The sequence below is a fragment of the Euprymna scolopes genome, unplaced genomic scaffold (genome assembly GCF_053919585.1).
Source record: "Euprymna scolopes isolate OS-2025 unplaced genomic scaffold, ASM5391958v1 sca254, whole genome shotgun sequence".
NCBI classification, from domain to species: Eukaryota; Metazoa; Mollusca; class Cephalopoda; order Sepiida; family Sepiolidae; genus Euprymna; species Euprymna scolopes.
In genome coordinates, this window is record NW_027633274.1 from 22,698 (window position 1) to 42,944 (window position 20,247).

Sequence of the window (20,247 nt, forward strand, 5' to 3'; positions counted from 1 at the left end):
CAAACGTTTCTTCTTTTCTGCACCTGTTTGATAACTATCACAACTTTGATTTTGTACTGCCTCATCTAACATTTCAAGGTATAAATTTAAAACCAATTTTTTGTGCATGACCTTGTTGTTCCTCACCCAAAATTTCCCCTACTCCACGAATCTCCATATCTTCAATTGCCAAACGAAAACCCGCACCTAACTGCTTAGCCTCTTGAATAGCCAACAGGCGTTTTCTTGCATCTGCTTTCAATATCCCAATCTCTGGTGTAAACAAATAGGCATAAGCCTGATTTGAAGAACGTCCAACTCGACCACGTAATTGATGTAATTGAGCTAAACCAAACTTATCTGCCCGATCAATAATAATCGTATTCGCGTTGGGCACATCTAAGCCCATTTCAATAATCGTCGTACATAAAAGAATTTGATAATCTCCAATATAAAAACCCTCCATAATATTTTCCATTTCTTTTTCTGGCATTTGACCATGTGCCACGCCAATGCTAACCTCAGGCAATAAATCAATAATCTCTTGTCGACGTCGATTAATGGTTGCTATATTATTATGCACAAAATATATTTGTCCACCTCGTCTCAATTCACGCAGTATTGCTTCTTTGGTCATATTATCAGAATATTCGCTCACAAAAGTCTGCACACTCAAACGACCAGCCGGTGCCTCTGCAATGATTGATACATCACGCAAATGAGAAAATGCCATATTTAACGTTCTGGGAATAGGCGTGGCTGTCATACTAATTAGATCCACTTCTGAGCGAATTTTTTTAAAACTTTCTTTTTGTCTCACCCCAAAACGATGTTCCTCATCAATAACTACTAATCCCAATCTATGATAGGCAACATCTTTTTGTATCAAGCGATGTGTACCAATAATAACGTCTATTTTCCCTGCTGCGACCTTGTCTAAAGTTTGTTGATTTTCTTTACTTGAACTTAGTCTAGACACCACACCAATCTGCACTGCCCAATTAGCAAACCGCTCACAAAAAGTTTGATAATGCTGACTGGCTAATAATGTTGTCGGCACCAAAACTGCCACTTGCCTACCACTAGCAACCACCGCATAGGCAGCTCGCATAGCTACCTCTGTTTTACCAAAACCCACATCTCCACAAATCAATCTATCCATAGGCTTTGAGCCGATTAAATCTGCTAAAACATCTTGGCTTGCTTTATGTTGATCGGGCGTTTCTATATAAGGAAATTCCGCAACAAAACGATAATAATCTTCATTTAAAACCAATGATTTCCTTTTTTGCTGATCTCGCTTGGCATAGACTTCTAATAGCTCAGCTGCTACATCAAAAATACGCTTTTTAGCTTTTTCTTTACGTTTAGCCCACGAGCCACCCCCTAGATGATCTAATGAAACTAACTCATTATTACCGACATAACGCTCAATATAATGCAAACGCTCAACTGGAACATACAACATCCCATTATTAGCATACTCAATTGCTACAACATCATGCTTAAACTCACCTACTTCCATTACCTGCAATCCTTTAAACAATCCCACACCATGTTCAATATGCGTAACCAATTGATCAATTTGTAAGTTCGGCAAATCCAAAATATTTAAGTGGTTTTGCACAACGGTTGTGTTAGCATTCTCCCGAGTTAGCTCTTTTTGTGGAATAACTTTGCCATAAATATCACTCTCTGTGCAAATAAGAAAACCTGCTTGCTTATTGATAAATCCACCATCTAAAGGTGTGCTGAGTAAGATAACTGAACTATTATCTATCCCTTTGTCTACATAAAATGTACCTTCTATAGAATCACTCCAGTTCACACTTATTGACACCAAATAGCTTTCCAACATCTCTCTACGCATTGCACTAGTAAAAGAAAACACAACCTTAAGACTTTGTTTTTCAGCATAACTAAGCAAGCGTGCAACCTTCTCTTGAAAATCCTGTTTTTCTGATATAAAATCTGGCAATTTAACTAACCCTTCCACTGAAGCGGCTAGCTCTGTACTTAAAGAGTTCTGTATCTTAATTACCAAGCTAAACGAACTAATCACTTCCTCAATGGAACAAAATATCTCCTCAACAGGCAAACATAAATGTTCTCCTGCCTCTTTCATTGAATGGTAAGCACTTTGACATTCACCATTAAATTGACTTGCCGCTTTCTTAATACGTGGCATAGTGATACATTGTGTATTCGGTGGGCAATAATCTGCTATTGTCTCTAATGCTTCTTGATGAAAAAAAGGTAAAAAATATTCAATACCATCAAATTTATTCCCTGATAATACTGATTGATAACTATGATGATAATCCTGATTAGGAAAATACTGATCAAACTTCTCACTAAAACAATCTTGAGACAACTTGTCTAGATTGTACTCATTCGCAACAGAGAAATTAACCTCCACTAAGGATTTCACTGAGCGTTGTGAATTAACATCAAAACAGCGAATTTCCTCAATTTCATCATCAAAAAACTCTATTCGTAGAGGCATAGAAAGTTCTGAACCAGTGGTAAATACATCAATCACCCCACCTCTTTGACTAAACTGTCCAGCTTCACTCACTTGACTCTCACGCTCATATCCAGCATTAACCAAATAATTAACCAATGCTTCAAAGCCATATTTTTGCCCTTTTTTAATATGCAACTGTGAACAATTAACAAAGTTTCTTGGTGGTAAACGATGCATAACTGTACTCACTGCCACAATTAATACACCATGCTCACAACCTTGCCATTGTTCTAAGGTTTTTAAGCGCTGTGAAATAAGCTCAGAGGGAGTAGAAACCGTGTCATAAGGTAAAGTTTCTCTATCTTGAAACAAAAAAGTTTTAGATTGCGTGTGCTCAATACCTTTTGATGAACCTAAGCTTTTTGTAAAATAACTAATTTGTTTATATAACTTTTCAGCTAATGAAATTGTGTCGGTAATGCACAAATATGTACCCTTATTATTGGCAACAAAACGTGACAAAGCAAAACCAAACGCATTAGAGTGAACCTCACTTAATACGATAATCTTTTGATTTTGATCATTCATAACCAATCCATATCCCAATTGACTTGAATCATTTTCTTCTCTCTATCAATTGCTAACACATATTTTTCCTTTACAAACGGAATCAGATAATATTCTTTCTTATTTTGGTGATTGGCACTTTCCACTTTTAGCACATCATGAACACCTGTTACCAACATCTCCACCACTTTTCCCAGAGGTTGGTTTCTTTCATTGATTATCGACATACCTATTAACTCATACCAATAATACTCATCCTCCAAGCTTTCAAGTTGATCTGGCAAAATGTAAATATACTTACCTTGAAAAGGCAAGACATCGTCAATACAATGAATTCCTGCAAAATTCACCGCAAGTGAGCGTCCCGAACGAAGTATTTTAGGATTAAAAAATTGATGAGTAACTAAATCATCAATGCGAACAGAAGAAACCGACTTATCACTTAAATACCAAGGATGATAGGTAAAAATATTTTCCCTTGGTGTACTCCAAGAAATAATTTTAATCCCTCCTTGCAATCCCCAAGCCCCTGCACATTGACCAATAAGAATAGGAGAATCTGACATATTAAAATTTTTTTACAAAAAATATGCATAAAAAAAGCCTTGATTTCTCAAGGCTTTTTCTTATCCGATATAAAGAATACCTACTCAGCTGAAGCAGATTCTTTCTCCCCTGAAACTTCATCATCCTTAGATTCTTCCTGAACATCAGCTGCTGCTACTTCTTCTACTTGAGTCTCTTCAACAACTTCTGGCTCAATTTCTTTGACTTTTCTTGGTGCAGGTTTATCATTGATATCATGAGGTGTTCTATCTGTTTTAGGCATTCTAGCCGCCACATCTTTAGAACCATTTTTTAACCATAAGGCATACAATGAAGATACTCTATCCGAGGGTTGTGCTCCCTTCTCAATCCAACTTGTGTACTTATCCTCTATCAGACGTAAAGCAACCTCCTGACCTCTTGCAATTGGATTATAAAAACCAATTTTTTCAATAAAAGACCATCACGTCGAGAACGTTTATCCGTTGCCACAACATTATAAAAAGGTTTCTTTTTTGAACCAGAACGAGCCAAGCGAATCACTACCATAGGATTTAGTAAAATTATTTTTTAATCGTAAATTTTTTATTCAAAAAACCCCAACCTAAACAAAGTTGGTATTTTCAAAAATACAATTAGTCAATTATAACACAAAACGGCAAACAGTCAGCCTCTGACCATGAAGTAATTACCTGAAGTCAGCTCATTAATTTAATACAACACTTAGATTAAACTAACGGGCAGTTGCTTCTTACAAGCTTGTTCTATAGGGAAGAAAATTCTTATTTGCCTCCTTCTTCGATACTTTATAGTCGGATTTGACATTGTAAGACTATATTCACTTGTTCATGCTGAGTAAATTCTTACCATTACATAAGCAATACTTTTCACCTGTGTTTAATACGTTGCAATAAATTGATGAGCAAATCGACCGTGTCTTTAGTTTTTGCTTAAAAACCCATCCTACACTGACATTTCACAACAATCATGATTCCTATGGCATTCCACTGTGATAACCATATTAGACACCCAATTCCTGATTCTTGATAATTCTCAAAATACTGGGACTAATACACTCCATAAAGAGATACCACAGGAACTTGCATCTAACACTAACAGTTTATATCTTTTTATATCTTTGTTTGCTATAATCATCACAACAATTCAGCAGACTTAAAATTACATAAAGCCAGTCAAGATTCTAAATTTAAAAACTAAGCTTATAATTCCTCTCCAAAATGAATTGGAAGAATCCTTCTATGTTCAGCATCAGATCCATAACCACCGTCACTGCTGTCTGTATCATTATTATGTATGTAACGGAGATAACGGAAGTTATCATTCTCATCATTAGCAGAATCCGAAGAAGAATCTTCATCACCCCCATATAACCTGCTTGGAGGCAGAAGTTGAGTATAATGATAAGAAGCCAATCCTCCATTAGGATCAGGACATGCCACAGCCAACGGTACACCAACCATAGCACACGCACCTCCTCTAAAATTAGCAGGAATGTTACTAAAATAATGATTCATTGGAGAACCTATTCCCATTGAACGTTCACGATTGTAACACAGGTTTTCAACATATCGTACTTGATTTCCCATGTGATCAAAAACAACTACACCTGCGATTTGATAAGGATAAACCCGATCAAAAACGACCTCATTCCTATCCCTTACATGTGCAAGATCCTGCCTTAACCATCTTCTATCTATATCTGCATACATATGGTCTGGATCCCTTATTGCTAATTCATATAAAGGATTTATGTTAACAGAAGTAGAACCCATATTGTTAATTGCATAAATATAAGTAAACTGACCCTCTCGAAGGGAGGCGCTATTCCTGCTTGAATAATCCCCTACAACAGAACGATCTTCAGATGCTGAAGCAAAACCAATGCCAGTACCATATATATAAGGATTATTATGGGCAAAATCAGAAATCCCTGCATGTGTGATACCTAGATGTGTACGCAAATCAGCTTCACGACTGCTTGTACTAGGCTCAAAACCATGCTCAAAAATATGGAAATAATGTCTAGTATCTGCTCTAAACACCAAATCATCAGCTAAAACAACGGAAGAATAGAAAGCAATTAAAAAGCAAACAATAGCGTCAAGAGAGTTTAGATTCTCTCCATAGTCAGTTGAGCGATACGTCGTAATGCGAATAAAAGAGCAGGACACCTATCTTACTTATTTTATTGCCTAGTTTCATTCATACCAGTGCAGTAGCACGGTGAAATCATCTAATAATCACTCACAGTCTTTTTTTAAGCAAATATAAACTAGCTTATCAAAGCCACAAAAGCAAGGGAGGCAGACAATAATAACATAGGCAATTCTAGAAATTATATCTGACACCAAAGTTTAATATTTTTCCACCATCCATACTATCATAGATAAATTCTGCTGAAATCATATGATTAATTTTATATCCAACACCTATCCCCAATACATCCTCACTAGCAAAAATTGTATTGGATATGCCATTAATACTAGCTTTCAAAGACATTGATAGACGAGAGTAAGAAACAAGCAAATAAATTTTATTCAACTCATATAAGATGTATCAAACTCGCTTAGTTTACTTATAATAAATCAATACAAATGACAGGTCAAAGAATATCCCATTTTAGCTATATTATGGCTTTTGCTTAGCAATTTCTTCTGCCATTTCATCAAACCCTTGCTTGGCTTTAAATTGTTGCCACAAAGCACGCTCATTATTCATGCTCGTGCGAGCAGATTGCTCAGCGGCTTTTTGCACACTTTCTGGATTGAGACCCACTAGCACAAATAAACGTCCATTAGGACCCGTGCGAGATTTGTAGACTTTACTGCCAATCAATGTTTCAGAGGTGATGGTTTTGCGAACACTTTCAGCAGCACGATCTACCGTTTCAGTATCTGAAACGCCTGTTGTACCAATATAACTCTTTACCATCTTATCCACACGTACTTTAAATTGCTCAGCAATTTTTCCTCGTGCATCAGCTGAGGCAAGATCTTTCATGTAACTAATTCCTGCATCAGATTTTTCTGCAATACCAACTGCTTGTATCTCTAATCCATCAACTGGTTCATCGCATATCCAACCTGGGGCAGGTGTGTCAGTATTAGGAAACACGCAATCTGGGACAGGAACTGCTGTGCTCATCTTTTTTTCCTCTTTACTACCACAAGCAACTAAGCCCACAGCAGTAATGATGACTAAACAAACTTTACCTAATAATTTAACTGCTAAATTATTTACATTATTTTTCATAATATTTTTCTATGCTTAGGGTCTGAATATTTGTGTATTGATTACGAGTCAAATCGAGCACTAACATCTTGCCAGTTAACAACGTTCCATAAGGCTTTTAAATAATCTGGACGACGATTGCGATAGTCAACATAATAAGCATGTTCCCAAACGTCCACACCCAGTAAGGCTGTTTTTCCGTGTTTTAGTGGATTATCAGCATTAGAGGTACTTAAAAGCTCCAACTCACCTGCACTATTTTTAACCAACCATGCCCAACCAGAACCAAAAGTGTTCGCACCTGTTGTTTCAAATTGATTTTGAAATTCCTCCATTGAGCCAAACTTACCTTCAATTGCTTGCTTTAAGTTATCGCTTGGCTTACCACCATTAGGTGAGAGCATTTGCCAAAACTGGCAATGATTCCAGTGTTGCCCAGCATTATTAAAAATCCCTCCAGCAGGAGCTTTTACCACGATATCCTCTAAGGAAAGTTCAGCATATTCTGTACCTTCAATCAAGCCATTAAGCTTGGTAATATACGTTTGATGATGCTTGCTGTGATGCAACTCCATTGTTTCTGCACTGATATGGGGTGCTAAGGCATCATAGCTATAGGATAATTCTGGTAGAGTAAATTGACTCATTATTTTTCTCCGTTATTGTTATTATTAATAAATTTAGTAATTCTATAAAAAAACCTAAAAACTGTTCGCTTATATAATTTTAACGACAATTACCAACTAAGTAACTTCTGTCAACACTTTTTTAACCTGACTTTGTTCATAATCATAGCTCACCACAGCGTTGCCAATTGCTTTTAACAAAACCAAAGGCAAGCCTTTATCACGTAATTTTTTATCTTTAAACATCAAATCTCTGTACTCTATATAGGTTAAATTCTTAGGTCCTGAAGTAGGTAATCCAACCCGTTTAAATAGTTCCGTAATGCGATCAACCTGTGCTTGATTAATCCACCCTAACTCTTGCGATAATTTAGCAGCATAAACCATTCCTGCAGAAATTGCCTCACCATGCAACCACTCTCCATAACCCATTGCTGTCTCAATAGCATGACCAAAAGTATGACCTAAGTTTAATATTGCTCTTAATCCACTCTCTTTTTCATCTTTTGCTACAACTTCTGCCTTAATCACACAGCTATGTTCCACTGCATAAGCTAGCAATTGAGCATCCTGAGCTAATAATCCATCTATATTTTTTACCAGCCATTCAAAAAAATCAACATCATAAATTAATCCGTATTTAATAACTTCAGACAGCCCTGCCTTAAACTCCCTATTGGGTAAACTGCTCAAAGTAGACAAATCAATCATCACTGCACGAGGGTGATAAAAACATCCAATCATATTTTTACCCTGAGGAATGTTTACTCCTGTTTTGCCACCCACTGAGGAATCCACTTGTGCTAATAATGTCGTCGGCACTTGAATATAATTCACACCCCTCATCCATGTTGCAGCAATAAAGCCGGTTAAATCACCAATCACACCACCACCTAAAGCAATCAGTGTTGAACTGCGATTAAAACCTGCCTCACTAAGATCTGTGTAAACTTTCTCCATCGTTGATAACTTTTTATGCTCCTCACCCTCAGAAATGAGTATAGGTAGCACATTATAATTGGCAAGAGCATTTTCTAAATCACCCAAATACAACTCGGCAATTTTTGGATTTGTAATGATAGCTACTTGCTTACCTGCAGAAAATGATCGCATGATTTTTTCCCATAAATGTTGATTCACTAATACTTTTTGATCAATATAAATAGGATAAGCACGATGCTCAATAGCTTGTAGTTCTACAGATAGGACATTCATGGATTAAATTATGACTTAGCTACTCCTTAGCTAGTGGATAAAATGCGTTCGACTTCTTGTAAAAAAATTTTGGGATGATCAGCATGCACCCAGTGACCAGCTCCTTCGATACCAATTATATCTAAATTTGGAAAATACCGATGCATAGATGGGTGATCATCAATACTAACAAACTCAGAATCCATGCCATAAATAAACGCACCTAAACCTACATAACATTGACTCTCAGAAACTGGATTATTCCCCCAAGAAGGATAATCTTCACGCAAATAATTCCATGCCACTTTCCATACAAAATCACCTTGTGGAGAACGCTGTAAACTTTTCAAAACAAATTGCCGAATGCTTGGATCAGCAATACCTTCAGATAAAATTTTCTCTGCTTGTTGACGGCTAGAAACCTTAGCCAACTCTACTTTTTCCATTAAATCAAAAATGGGTTTTTGCAAAGCTGGGTAATCACGTGGAGCCATATCCACAACAATTAATTTTTTAATCCTATCAGGAAAATTCATTGCCATAAACATTGCCACTCTCGCCCCCATCGAATGTCCTAGTAAATGGGTACTCTCTATATTATTTTCATCTAAATAGCGTATTAAATCTTGGCTCATTGCCAAAAAAGAAGCATCTGCATGATTGGGTGAATCACCATGATTGCGTAAATCAGGTAAATGCACTTGATAAGGAAGCTGCTTTATTAAACGCAAATTATCACTACTACCTAACACCCCATGTAATGCTAAAAGCGGCTCACCATCACCAAATACCTGCGTATGCAGGGAAACAGACTCAATTCCCCTCATACTCGTTTACGATAAAGCTGATAAATAAATCCCGGAAAACTCAATACTAAGAACAAACAAATAAAGGAAACATAAAATTCCCAATCCTGACTATACACACTGCCCATTAAAAAACTTTCCACCATTAATGAGAGTACAAAACCAATGATAAGATAAATTATCCATTGTAACAATTGCCATCTTAATTTGTGTTTAACAGGTAAGGGTTTTACAAAAAAAAGCGAACCACTTATCCAAGGCAAATTTGCCAATATAAATTCAACAAATAAAAAAGTAAATATCTGCCAACTAATCATTTTAAAAATGTCCTTTATTTTTGTGAATAAAAACCGATGGTATTCCCTTCAGTATCTTTAGCAATAGCAATAAATCCTGCTTCACCAATGGACATTTTAGGCATGATTAATTCACCACCTGCCTCATTCACCCTAGCAGCTTCTATCTCACAATTTTGACAGTTAAAATACACCAATGTGCTATTCCCCCCGGCTTTCACACCCTCCATTTTACAAATTGCCCCTGCCACACCAGGTTTCTCCTGCATAGGGAATGCCCACATTTCAGGCTGCGGAAAATCTTTCTTTTGATCCGGATTATCCAAACGAGTTAATTGTTGATTGAGGACTTTTTCATAAAAACTCTTGGCACGAGAAAGATCATCCACATATATTTCAAACCAACAAACCGTATTATTCATAACTCATTCCATTATTTAACTATAAAAAACTTTCACATGCTTACATTAATCAAACTATTTCGGTAACCAAAGCAAATCAGTCAGCCTGCTCACGTTCGTTTTAAGAGTCAACTCTTTATCTGCAAATAATTGTTTAATCGCCTCTACTTTATCAGAGGACAACTCCGACTCTCCTAAAGCCTGCTCAAATTTACCAATCAATATAGGAATCCCCTCCTCTCTACGTAGACGATGACCAATAGGATAATGCACTTCTATTTTTTCTGTTTCACTACCATCATTAAAGAAAACCTGCACGGAATTGGCAATAGAACGCTTATTTGGATCCAAATATTCTTTTGAATAAAGGATATTTTCCGTCACCACCATTTTATCTCTCAATTGGTCAACAATGGGCATATTGGCGACATCATCTTCATAGTCAGCAGCCACCAAGTCTCCTTTTATCAAACCAATCGCCGTCATGTACTGAATACAATGATCCCGATCGGCTGGATTATCAAGTTTTCCTGTTTTATTAATGATACGATCACCGGATTCTTGCGTTTCAATGATAATCTGCTTAATATCATCTAACCTATCCTTGATTTGTGGATGTAAAGTTACAGCAGCCTCTACTGCAGTTTGGGCATGAAATTCTGCTGGAAAAGAAATTTTAAATAAGACATTTTCCATAACATATTGCCCAAATTCTTGCTCTAATACTAAAGGTCTTCCATCAAATAACACATCTTGAAATCCCCAAATCGGAGCAGTAATAGAAGAAGGATAGCCCATTTCGTCAGTTCTTGCAATCAATGCCAATCTCACAGCTCGGCTGGTGGCATCTCCTGCTGCCCATGATTTTCTTGAACCCGTATTCGGTGCATGGCGATAGGTACGCAAAGCCGAACCATCTAACCAAGCATGCGAGACAGCATTTAATACCTGCTCACAGTTCAAACCAAGCATCTCACAAATGACAGCAGTAGAAGCAATACGCACCAACATTACATGATCCAAACCCACTTTATTAAAACTATTTTTTAATGCCAACACACCTTGAATTTCATGTGCTTTAATCATTGCCTGAATCACATCACTCAACGTCAGTAAACCCTGATGAGATCGATTAAGATAATCAGCTACCATCAAAATACTGCCTAAATTGTCTGATGGATGCCCCCATTCGGCAGCCAACCACGTATCATTAAAATCTAACCACCGAACCATAGCTCCAAAATTAAAGGCAGCTTGAATAGGCTCAAGCTGGTAATGAGTCCCCGGCACTTTTGCACCTATTTCAGGCAACGTTGCATTGGGTACAGAAGGTCCTAATAATTTACAACAGGCAGGGTATTTCAGTGCCATTAAGGCACAAGCAATCGAATCCATTAAACAATAATGTGCCGTCTCCATCGCTAGCTTGCTTTGTGAGGCATCATAATCTAATACATAATCAACAATCTGTTGAATGACATCATCAAAATCAGGGCGGTTTGCTGAAATAATTGCTTGACTCATAAGATTATCTGTTTTTTAATTTTCTGTTATTTTTAAATGCTCTTGTGAGAGAACAATAGCAAAACTATCTTTGTGAAAGTGGCACATATTTTAGTTCTTCTGGTCCAATATACTCAGCATTTGGGCGAATCAGACGATTATCTGCTCGTTGCTCCATGATATGAGCAGACCAGCCTGTGATACGACTGATAATAAAAATAGGCGTAAACAAATCCGTCTCAATTCCCATAAAATGATACGAACTTGCCGAATAAAAATCCAAATTTGGGAATAGTTTTTTCTCATCCCACATACGTTTCTCTATCGCTTCAGAAACCGCATAATAGTGTGCATTAGCATGCCCATGGCTTAATTTTTCTGCCCACTTCTTAATCACTAAATTACGTGGATCGCTAATTTTATACACGGCATGCCCAAAGCCCATTATTTTATCTTTATTTTGCAGTTTTTGAGTGATACCCCTATCCGCTTCATCGGGCGTTTTATACAACTCAATCAACTCCATTGCTGCCTCATTCGCTCCGCCATGTAGTGGACCTCGTAAAGCACCAATCCCTCCACAAACAGATGAATAAAAATCACTCAAGGTAGCAGTGATAACTCGAGATGTAAAGGTTGAAGCATCATACTCATGCTCTGCATAAAGAATTAAGGACACATCCATGCAACGTCTATGCTCCTCTGAAGGTGTACATCCATTTAACAACTCTAAAAAATGCCCAGCAAGGCTATCCTGCTGCGTGATTACCTCAATTTCTTTATTTCCTCTAGCATAATGCACCCAATAACACAAAGCCGAAGGAAAGAAACTCAATAACCTATCAGCAATATCAAGCTGTTGATTCAATGATTTTTCTGACTCAATACAACCTAACATTGAACAAGCTGTTCGTAGTACATCCATAGGGTGTGCATCACCGGGGATGGCTCGCAAAACTTCCTTAATTGGCTTCGGCACATTTCTTAAAGGCAATAATTTTTCCTGATAAGCCTCTAATTCAGACTGATTAGGCAAATGCCCACGAGTGAGCAAAAAAGCCACCTCTTCGAAGGTTGAATAAGCCGCTAAATCATGAATATCATAACCACGATAGGTTAATCCCACGCCGTCTTTACCACACGTACAAATAGCTGTATTACCGGCAGAAATACCACGTAATCCTGCTGTATTATTGCTCATAATATCTCCTTGACTATTGAGTCAACTTATCTAAAGTTTGCTCATAATAATGATAGTCCAAATACTCATATAACTCTTTGCGAGTTTGCATTGAATCTAGTGCATCCTGTTGATGACCATCACTGAGCAAATGCTGATAAACCTTTTCAGCTGCCCGATTCATTGACCGAAATGCTGATAAAGGATAAAGCACCATTTTAATTCCCACATCATGTAACTCTTGTTTACTAAATAGGGGAGTTTGTCCAAATTCAGTAACATTTGCCAAACAGGGTACTCCCACCGCCTGACAAAACTTTTTATAATGATTAAGCTCTGTCATTGCCTCAGGAAAAATCATATCGGCTCCTGCTTCTACATATACCATCGCACGTTCAACGGAACACTCAAAACCTTACACAGACAAAGCATCTGTTCTTGCCATAATCACAAAATCTTGATCAATTCATGTATCCACGGCAGATTTAATTCTATCCACCATTTCATCCGTGCTGACTAATACTTTATTGGGGCGATGCCCACATTGTTTTTGACTAATTTGATCCTCAATATGCACCGTTGCTACACTGTTTTTTCCATTCTCTTAATGGTCAATGCAATATTGAATGCACCACCCCATCCTGTGTCAATATCCACAAGCAAAGGCAAATTAGAAGCATTAGTAATACGTTCAGCATCCTCTAATACATTATCTAAACTGGTCATTCTTAAATCTGGCAAGCCATATGAAGCATTGGCCACCCCAGCACCTGAGAGATAAATGGCTTGATATCCAATCTTCTCAGCCATAAGTACCGTGTAGGCATTAATCGTACCCACCACTTGAATAGGAAAATTTTCTGCCACTAATTTTCTAAAAAGTCCACCTTGACTCATATGCTAAACATCTCACTAATAAACAAGAATTTTAATTTCTCTATTGTACAATAGAGAAACGACATAAATGAGAGTTATAACATAATCATCTATAAATCAAGGCATTGAATTTATATATTTCATCACCTAACCACCAAACCGTGTGTGGGATGTATTTTGAGTTTAATTGATTGAAAATATAATAAATAATAAAAAACTGAATAATTATTTCACGTATTTTACTACATTATTGAAATGTTCTATCAATCCGCTTCTAGAAGATAAACGATATAGGATTTATACAGACACTACTTAAAATGCCTTAAATTCAAACGTTCCTATAATATTTTTACCCCAATTTATACCATCTGAGGAACTCCAAATATCATTTTTATATCTATATGAAGCATCATGCCCCCCCTATCAACCATAGTTTATCTTTAAATGTAACAATTTGGCTACGGTGTCTAGCTGAAAATGTTTTTACAGATATAACCTTAGAAGCTATTCGACCGTCAAAGGTATTTTTTAAAACATAGTAAGCAGGGTTAGTTAAAGTCAATGCACGATCTTTTAATATCGTACCACTAGAAACTTTTCCCATTTGTCCTTTAGTACAGAAAAAATAATACTAGCGAAAATTTTATTATGCGATTATTTTTCATAATAGTTTGAATATTAAAAACAAATAAAACAAGAAAAAATTTTTACTCAATAAAAACTCATCAAAAAGAAAAAATCCACCATTTTATGTATATCTAAAGCATTCTACATAAAACTTTTGAATCGTATGTATAAATTTTAAATACCATTCAAAAAGTTGCCATCTTATATGAGTCAAAAAACAATTAGTACTTAATTAGTACTTATTATTTTTTACTCAGCACCTGCTCGAGTTTTTCAAGAGCCAATGAGATTTTTTCTGGATTGGCACTTGCCATAGCTAATCCTTCACGTCCACCACCTTTCCCATCAGCAAAGGACGCCAAATGATTTACCAAATCATTTGCCTTAATAGACTTTAGCAAATCATCTGTCACACCACAGGCTAATTGTCCTTTCCCATTAATATCAGTTGCTACCACAACAATGCCGCTTTTAATTTTCTGCTTGTATTCATCTACTTTCTGGCGTACCTTAGCACCTTCTAATTGCCCCAAATGCTGCACAATCACCTGATAACCAGCAATGCTTTGAATCTCTACTACTTTATTGTCTGTCAAACTATTTTCTAATTTTTCAATTTGCGATTTCAATTGTTTTTGCTTAGCCAACAAATTTGATACAAATGAACATAGTTGTGTACTCGGTATTTTACACAAAGAGCTTAATTCATTCACCGTTTGTGCCTGAGTATTTAGATATGAAAATAGCCCATCGCCACTTAATGCCTCTATACGCCTAACACCCGTGGACACACTACCTTCACTAACAATTTTTAAAAAGCCAATATCACCACTTTGTGAAACGTGTGTTCCTCCGCATAGCTCGATTGAATTACCCATTTTCACCACACGCACGTTATCGCCATACTTTTCACCAAACAATGCCATTGCTCCAAGTTTTTTTGCCTCATCAATAGGCATGACTTGTGTTTCAACCTGATGATTTTTTTGAATCTGTAGGTTAATTTCATTCTCAATTTTCTGTAAAACAGATTCAGCGATTTTATCGCCATAGGAAAAATCAAAACGCAATTTGTTTTCATCCACTAACGAACCTTTCTGTGCTACCCCATCACCAAGATGCTGACGTAAAGCATGATGAAGCAAATGCGTACTTGAATGATTTTTTTCAATATTACACCGCCTCTGTCTATCTACACTTGCATACACTTTATCCCCCACAGCCAAGGCTGAGCCAATAAGCAATTGTCCATAACATACGTATACACCACCTTGTTTGTGCATACCATGTACAACAAACTCACATCCATCACCCTTAATCACACCACTATCACTCACCTGTCCACCTGACTCACTATAAAATGGACACTGCTCCAATACAACAAATGCTTCTTCTTTATGCTTAACAACTTCCACCTCCTTGGCTTGCTTGCTAAAAACAGACTGAATAACCGTTTCACATTCCATCTTCTCATAGCCAATAAAATTATCCATCGCTACCATCGGCAGGCTAACATCCGGTTGGTTAAACTGCATAGAGGCACGAGCACGTTTTTTTTGCTCATTCATTGCAACATCAAATCCTTCATAATCCATTTCTAGATTCATCTCACGTGCCATATCTGCCGTTAAATCCACAGGAAAACCAAAGGTATCGTACAAATAAAAAATCAATTCCCCATCTATACACTTATTCTTCTTAATCTGGCTATCTTCTTCTAATTTTTGCTGAAAAATTGCCAACCCCTTTCTCAAAGTTTCACTAAAACGCAACTCTTCTTGTTGCAAGGTCTTTCGAATCACTGACTCTGCCTGAACTAATTCTGGGTAATTCTCACCCATACACACCACTAGTGGCTCCAATAATTTATCAAAAAATGGAGACTGAACAATCCCTACCTTATTACCATGACGAATAGCACGACGAATAATCCGCCGCAACACATAACCACTTCCCTCATTACTTGGCAACACACCATCAGCAATTAAAAATGCACACGCACGGATATGATCGGCTAGCACTTTAAAAGATGGGTTCTCTCTATCCATCGTCTCTTGATATTCTGATGCAACCAATGATTGTGCCATGGCAACTAATGTAGCTAATTCATCTGTATCATAATTATTGGTTTTCTTTTGCAACACCGTCGTAATACGTTCCAAGCCCATGCCTGTATCCACAGAAGGTTTTGGTAATGATGTTAAACTTCCATCAGCATCACGATTAAACTGCATAAATACCAAATTCCAAATTTCCACATAGCGATCACCATCTTCATCTGCTGATCCTGGTGGTCCTCCCTGCACATGCTCTCCATGATCATAAAAAATCTCTGAGCAAGGACCACAAGGACCCGTATTCCCCATTGACCAAAAATTATCCGCATCACCACAACGGATAATCTTCTCCTTCGGTACACCAATTTTTTGATGCCAAATATCAGCTGCTTCATCATCACTATGATGTACGGTAATCCATAATTTCTCTTTAGGCAAGGCGAGTTCTTTAGTTAAAAAACCCCATGCCAAATGAATCGCTTGCTCTTTAAAATAATCACCAAAACTAAAATTACCCAGCATTTCAAAAAAAGTATGGTGGCGTGCTGTGTAACCGACATTCTCTAAATCATTATGTTTCCCACCAGCACGTAAACAACGCTGAATACTCACCGCTCGCTTATATTCACTTTGTTCATAACCCAAAAACAAATTTTTAAACGGAACCATCCCTGAATTTGTAAACAATAACGACTTATCATCTGATGCCGGCACAAGTGATGCAGAATGCACATGATGATGATCATGTTTTTTAAAATAATTCAAGAATTTATTGCGAATCTCATTCGCACTAATAACAGACATTAAAACTCCTTAAAAAAATGAATAAATAAAGTGAGTAAAATCACAAAAAAGAACAAAAAACACACTGTTAATTTTAACGCATTTATAGAAACATCCAGACCAACCTTAACTATCCACTAAGCTAGTTAATTCAATAATTTATCAACTTCTTTATCTGAACTAATTCCCATTTCTTTTAGATTCTGTGCCTGCTGAATGACATTCCCTCGCTGACTAGTCAATCGATTAAATGCCCCTTGATATTTGCTCTGAGCCCCCTCAATTGCTAAACCCACTTTTTTAAAATCTTCAACAAAGCGAGTCAGTTGATCATAAAGCTTAGCACCTTGCGTTGCAATTTTCTCTGCATTTTTACTACGCATATCTACCTGCCACTGAGCATGAATAATACGTAACACACCAAATAATGTGTTCGGTGTTACGATTAGAATACGCTGATTCAGTGCCTTAAGAAACAAATCGTTTTGCTGGGTTGCCGTAACAGTGAGTGCACTTTCAATAGGCACAAACATCAATACAAAATCCAGCCCCTCCAATTCCTGCACTCGATGATACTCACGTTTTGCTAACTCTTTCACATGACGCTGCAATGACTCAATATGCTGCCTTAAATACTGTTGACGTTGTTCAAATGATAACTCCACTACATCCTGACTATACTCATAGTATGCTGAAAGCGATACCTTAGCGTCAATCACCACTTGGCGACTATTTGGCAAACTCACCACTATATCTGGTCTCAATATCTCACCTTGAGAATTTTTATACACTTTTTGTGTATGATATTCTCTACCCAATTGCAAACCCGATATTTCCAAAACACGCTCCAAAATCATCTCACCCCATGCTCCTTGCGTGTGTGATTGCCCCACTAATGCCTCTGTTAAACTCTTTGCATCATTACTCATCTGTTGATTAAGCTGTGCAAGTTGCTGAATTTTCTCACTCAATTGCGTGCGTTCCTTAATATCCTGCTCACGTAACAAATCAATACGGCTACGAAAAACATCCAACTGTTCACGCATGGGCTTTAACACTTCTTCAATTTGCTTTTTTCCCTGTTCAAAATGTTGCTGATGCTGATCCTGATAAACTTTTTGTGAAAGCTCCGAAAAACGTTGTTGCCACTGCTCATCACTGTATTTTTGTTGCTCAGCTTGTTGCTCCAACATCGTGTTTTTTTCCTGCTGAACATGTAGCTTCCCAGCAAGAGACTGCTCCCGTGAATGTGCTTTGATATGGCGAATAAAAAACCCCACGATCAAGCCAATCATCAACCCAATAATAAGAATGATAAATTCACTCATCACACCATTTACCTAACTTTATGATTGGCAAGCCTGTATAGATTCTTTAGTCCCTCTAGCCCCAAAATGAGAAACAATAGTCGCTGCTACTCGATTACTCAACTTTGTAGCAGTAGCTTCCTCTAACCCACACTGCATTGCATACAAAAATGAACCTGCAAAGGAATCCCCAGCACCATTGGTATCCACCACATTAGCCTCAACACCTTCATAAGAATTTAACTTATCATTAGTAAATACCGCACAACCTTGCTCACCCAATGTGATGACTATCTTTTGGCAATATTTTTTCATCATCTCACACGCCTCTGATAACGCTTCTTTTTCCGACCAAATTTCAGTCTCCTCTTTATTCGCAAACAGCAAATCAATTCCCATTGATAATAATTCACTCATTTGATTGTGAAAGGCTGAAACCACAAAAGGATCCGAAAAACTCAAGGCAACTTTCACCCCATACTGTTTAGCTTGCCTAATCGCCTCTTTAGCTACCTCAAAAGAATTGGGCATGGTCACTAAATACCCTTCCATAAATAACCATTCAGCCTGATCTAATTGTCTATAATCGACATCCTCAACGCATAAATCTGCTGTTGTTCCCAAATATGTGAGCATCGTACGCTCTGCATCAGGAGTCACCAACACCAAACACTTACCCGTCACCCCATCAGAATACACCGGATCACACTGCACACCTTGGTCCAACAAATCCTGTGTATAAAATTTACCAAACTCATCATCTGCCACACGACAACAATAACCAGCCTTCCCGCCAAGCTGACTAAAAATCACAATAGAATTGGCAGCAGAACCACCACTTACCTGTTTTTTAAGAGGATAACGCTCACTTAATAAACAAAAAATATGCTGATAAGTCTCTGCATCAATTAACGTCATTTGACCTTTAGCTAGATCATTTTTCTGCAAAAAACCTTCATCAATTTCAAACTCAATATCCACCAAAGCATTGCCAATACCAAGCACCTGAATGTTTCTCATTATTACACTTCCTATATTTTAATTATTACTATCCCATTAATGGAGCAAACTTATACTAATTGAACTTATACATAAAGTAACCGATACTACCAAATTCCAATTAAAATCACCCTATCATCTCTCAAAAAACAGTATTCACTCTAATCGAACAAACATCTAATCGAACAAACATCTAATCGAACAAACAAGGTATACCATTTACCTATTAAAAAAGCAATAATGAACCCTAAGAAAAATGTAAAATTCAATTTTTCATCACGTCACTACAACTATACAAAACCGATCCAAAATACTAAGTATAATTGACAAAAAACACATCACTATTTGTTAGGCAATATGGACAAAAAACATGAAAAAAAACTTGCATAAGTTACTGAAAATAGTGATAATCAATACTATAAGGTTTTTTTAATTTAACAACTTATTTTGAGGAGAAATATTATGGAAAACTATTCATGCAACTCTTGTGATAGAGTATTAGAAATTGCTAGCAGTGCAGCCTGTGGAACATGTGGTACCGACTACAATGTTGTGAAATGTACAACTTGCGATCAAGAATTTAAAGTCATGTCAAATTCTTGTGATAAATGCGGTGACTACGTTCAATCAGTTAGCTGTTCTGAGTGTAAAGATAAGGTATCTAGTTCAGCGTGTAGCTACTGCTAATCTAAAGATACAAATAAGTCCCAACACATAAAACAGCTTCAACTGGTTTGTGTGTTGGGACTTCATTTTCTTTAAGCCGTTTTCCTTAAAGGCT

The 20,247-nt window shown here is 37.1% G+C and overlaps 10 protein-coding genes across 10 annotated transcripts; all 10 read right to left on the reverse strand.

Moving 5' to 3' along the window:
• Window positions 1-73: 73 nt before the first annotated feature.
• Window positions 74-3,842, reverse strand: LOC145274047 (transcription-repair-coupling factor-like). Its single transcript, XM_080127230.1, has 2 exons — window positions 3,664-3,842; window positions 74-2,804 (listed from the first exon to the last, which is right to left on the reverse strand). Exons 1-2 carry the CDS (start codon window positions 3,840-3,842, stop codon window positions 74-76), a joined length of 2,910 nt encoding a protein of 969 aa, XP_079983356.1.
• A 3,031-nt stretch (window positions 3,843-6,873) lies between these two features.
• LOC145274048 (superoxide dismutase [Fe]-like) lies at window positions 6,874-7,458 on the reverse strand. Its single transcript, XM_080127232.1, has one exon. It carries the CDS (start codon window positions 7,456-7,458, stop codon window positions 6,874-6,876), a length of 585 nt encoding a protein of 194 aa, XP_079983358.1.
• A 96-nt stretch (window positions 7,459-7,554) lies between these two features.
• On the reverse strand, window positions 7,555-8,652 carry LOC145274049 (3-dehydroquinate synthase-like). The gene has a single exon (XM_080127233.1). It carries the CDS (start codon window positions 8,650-8,652, stop codon window positions 7,555-7,557), a length of 1,098 nt encoding a protein of 365 aa, XP_079983359.1.
• Window positions 8,653-8,678: 26 nt separating this feature from the next.
• On the reverse strand, window positions 8,679-9,458 carry LOC145274050 (sn-1-specific diacylglycerol lipase ABHD11-like). The gene has a single exon (XM_080127234.1). The coding sequence runs from the start codon at window positions 9,456-9,458 to the stop codon at window positions 8,679-8,681; it is 780 nt and encodes a 259-aa protein (XP_079983360.1).
• A 310-nt stretch (window positions 9,459-9,768) lies between these two features.
• LOC145274052 (uncharacterized) lies at window positions 9,769-10,155 on the reverse strand. The gene has a single exon (XM_080127235.1). The coding sequence runs from the start codon at window positions 10,153-10,155 to the stop codon at window positions 9,769-9,771; it is 387 nt and encodes a 128-aa protein (XP_079983361.1).
• A 54-nt stretch (window positions 10,156-10,209) lies between these two features.
• On the reverse strand, window positions 10,210-11,658 carry LOC145274053 (2-methylcitrate dehydratase-like). Its single transcript, XM_080127236.1, has one exon. It carries the CDS (start codon window positions 11,656-11,658, stop codon window positions 10,210-10,212), a length of 1,449 nt encoding a protein of 482 aa, XP_079983362.1.
• Window positions 11,659-11,722: 64 nt separating this feature from the next.
• LOC145274054 (2-methylcitrate synthase-like) lies at window positions 11,723-12,838 on the reverse strand. Its single transcript, XM_080127237.1, has one exon. The coding sequence runs from the start codon at window positions 12,836-12,838 to the stop codon at window positions 11,723-11,725; it is 1,116 nt and encodes a 371-aa protein (XP_079983363.1).
• A 1,724-nt stretch (window positions 12,839-14,562) lies between these two features.
• On the reverse strand, window positions 14,563-17,181 carry LOC145274055 (alanine--tRNA ligase-like). The gene has a single exon (XM_080127238.1). The coding sequence runs from the start codon at window positions 17,179-17,181 to the stop codon at window positions 14,563-14,565; it is 2,619 nt and encodes an 872-aa protein (XP_079983364.1).
• Window positions 17,182-17,306: 125 nt separating this feature from the next.
• LOC145274056 (DNA recombination protein RmuC homolog) lies at window positions 17,307-18,488 on the reverse strand. The gene has a single exon (XM_080127239.1). It carries the CDS (start codon window positions 18,486-18,488, stop codon window positions 17,307-17,309), a length of 1,182 nt encoding a protein of 393 aa, XP_079983365.1.
• An 18-nt stretch (window positions 18,489-18,506) lies between these two features.
• Window positions 18,507-19,487, reverse strand: LOC145274057 (putative sugar kinase slr0537). The gene has a single exon (XM_080127240.1). It carries the CDS (start codon window positions 19,485-19,487, stop codon window positions 18,507-18,509), a length of 981 nt encoding a protein of 326 aa, XP_079983366.1.
• Between the last annotated feature and the right edge of the window lie 760 nt (window positions 19,488-20,247).

What these genes read in the sequence shown, in the direction of transcription:
- LOC145274052 (XM_080127235.1), bottom strand. Translation starts at nt 10,155, where the DNA reads ATGAATAATACGGTTTGTTGGTTTGAAATATATGTGGATGATCTTTCT.
- LOC145274054 (XM_080127237.1), bottom strand. Translation starts at nt 12,838, where the DNA reads ATGAGCAATAATACAGCAGGATTACGTGGTATTTCTGCCGGTAATACA.
- LOC145274050 (XM_080127234.1), bottom strand. Translation starts at nt 9,458, where the DNA reads ATGAGGGGAATTGAGTCTGTTTCCCTGCATACGCAGGTATTTGGTGAT.
- LOC145274057 (XM_080127240.1), bottom strand. Translation starts at nt 19,487, where the DNA reads ATGAGAAACATTCAGGTGCTTGGTATTGGCAATGCTTTGGTGGATATT.
- LOC145274048 (XM_080127232.1), bottom strand. Translation starts at nt 7,458, where the DNA reads ATGAGTCAATTTACTCTACCAGAATTATCCTATAGCTATGATGCCTTA.
- LOC145274049 (XM_080127233.1), bottom strand. Translation starts at nt 8,652, where the DNA reads ATGAATGTCCTATCTGTAGAACTACAAGCTATTGAGCATCGTGCTTAT.
- LOC145274047 (XM_080127230.1), bottom strand. Translation starts at nt 3,842, where the DNA reads ATGCCTAAAACAGATAGAACACCTCATGATATCAATGATAAACCTGCA. An exon ending in AAAGAATCTGCTTCAGCTGA is followed by an intron (nt 2,805 to 3,663) that starts GTAGGTATTCTT and finishes GTTTCAAGATAG; the next exon opens with AGAAACTTTACCTTATGACA.
- LOC145274053 (XM_080127236.1), bottom strand. Translation starts at nt 11,658, where the DNA reads ATGAGTCAAGCAATTATTTCAGCAAACCGCCCTGATTTTGATGATGTC.
- LOC145274055 (XM_080127238.1), bottom strand. Translation starts at nt 17,181, where the DNA reads ATGTCTGTTATTAGTGCGAATGAGATTCGCAATAAATTCTTGAATTAT.
- LOC145274056 (XM_080127239.1), bottom strand. Translation starts at nt 18,488, where the DNA reads ATGAGTGAATTTATCATTCTTATTATTGGGTTGATGATTGGCTTGATC.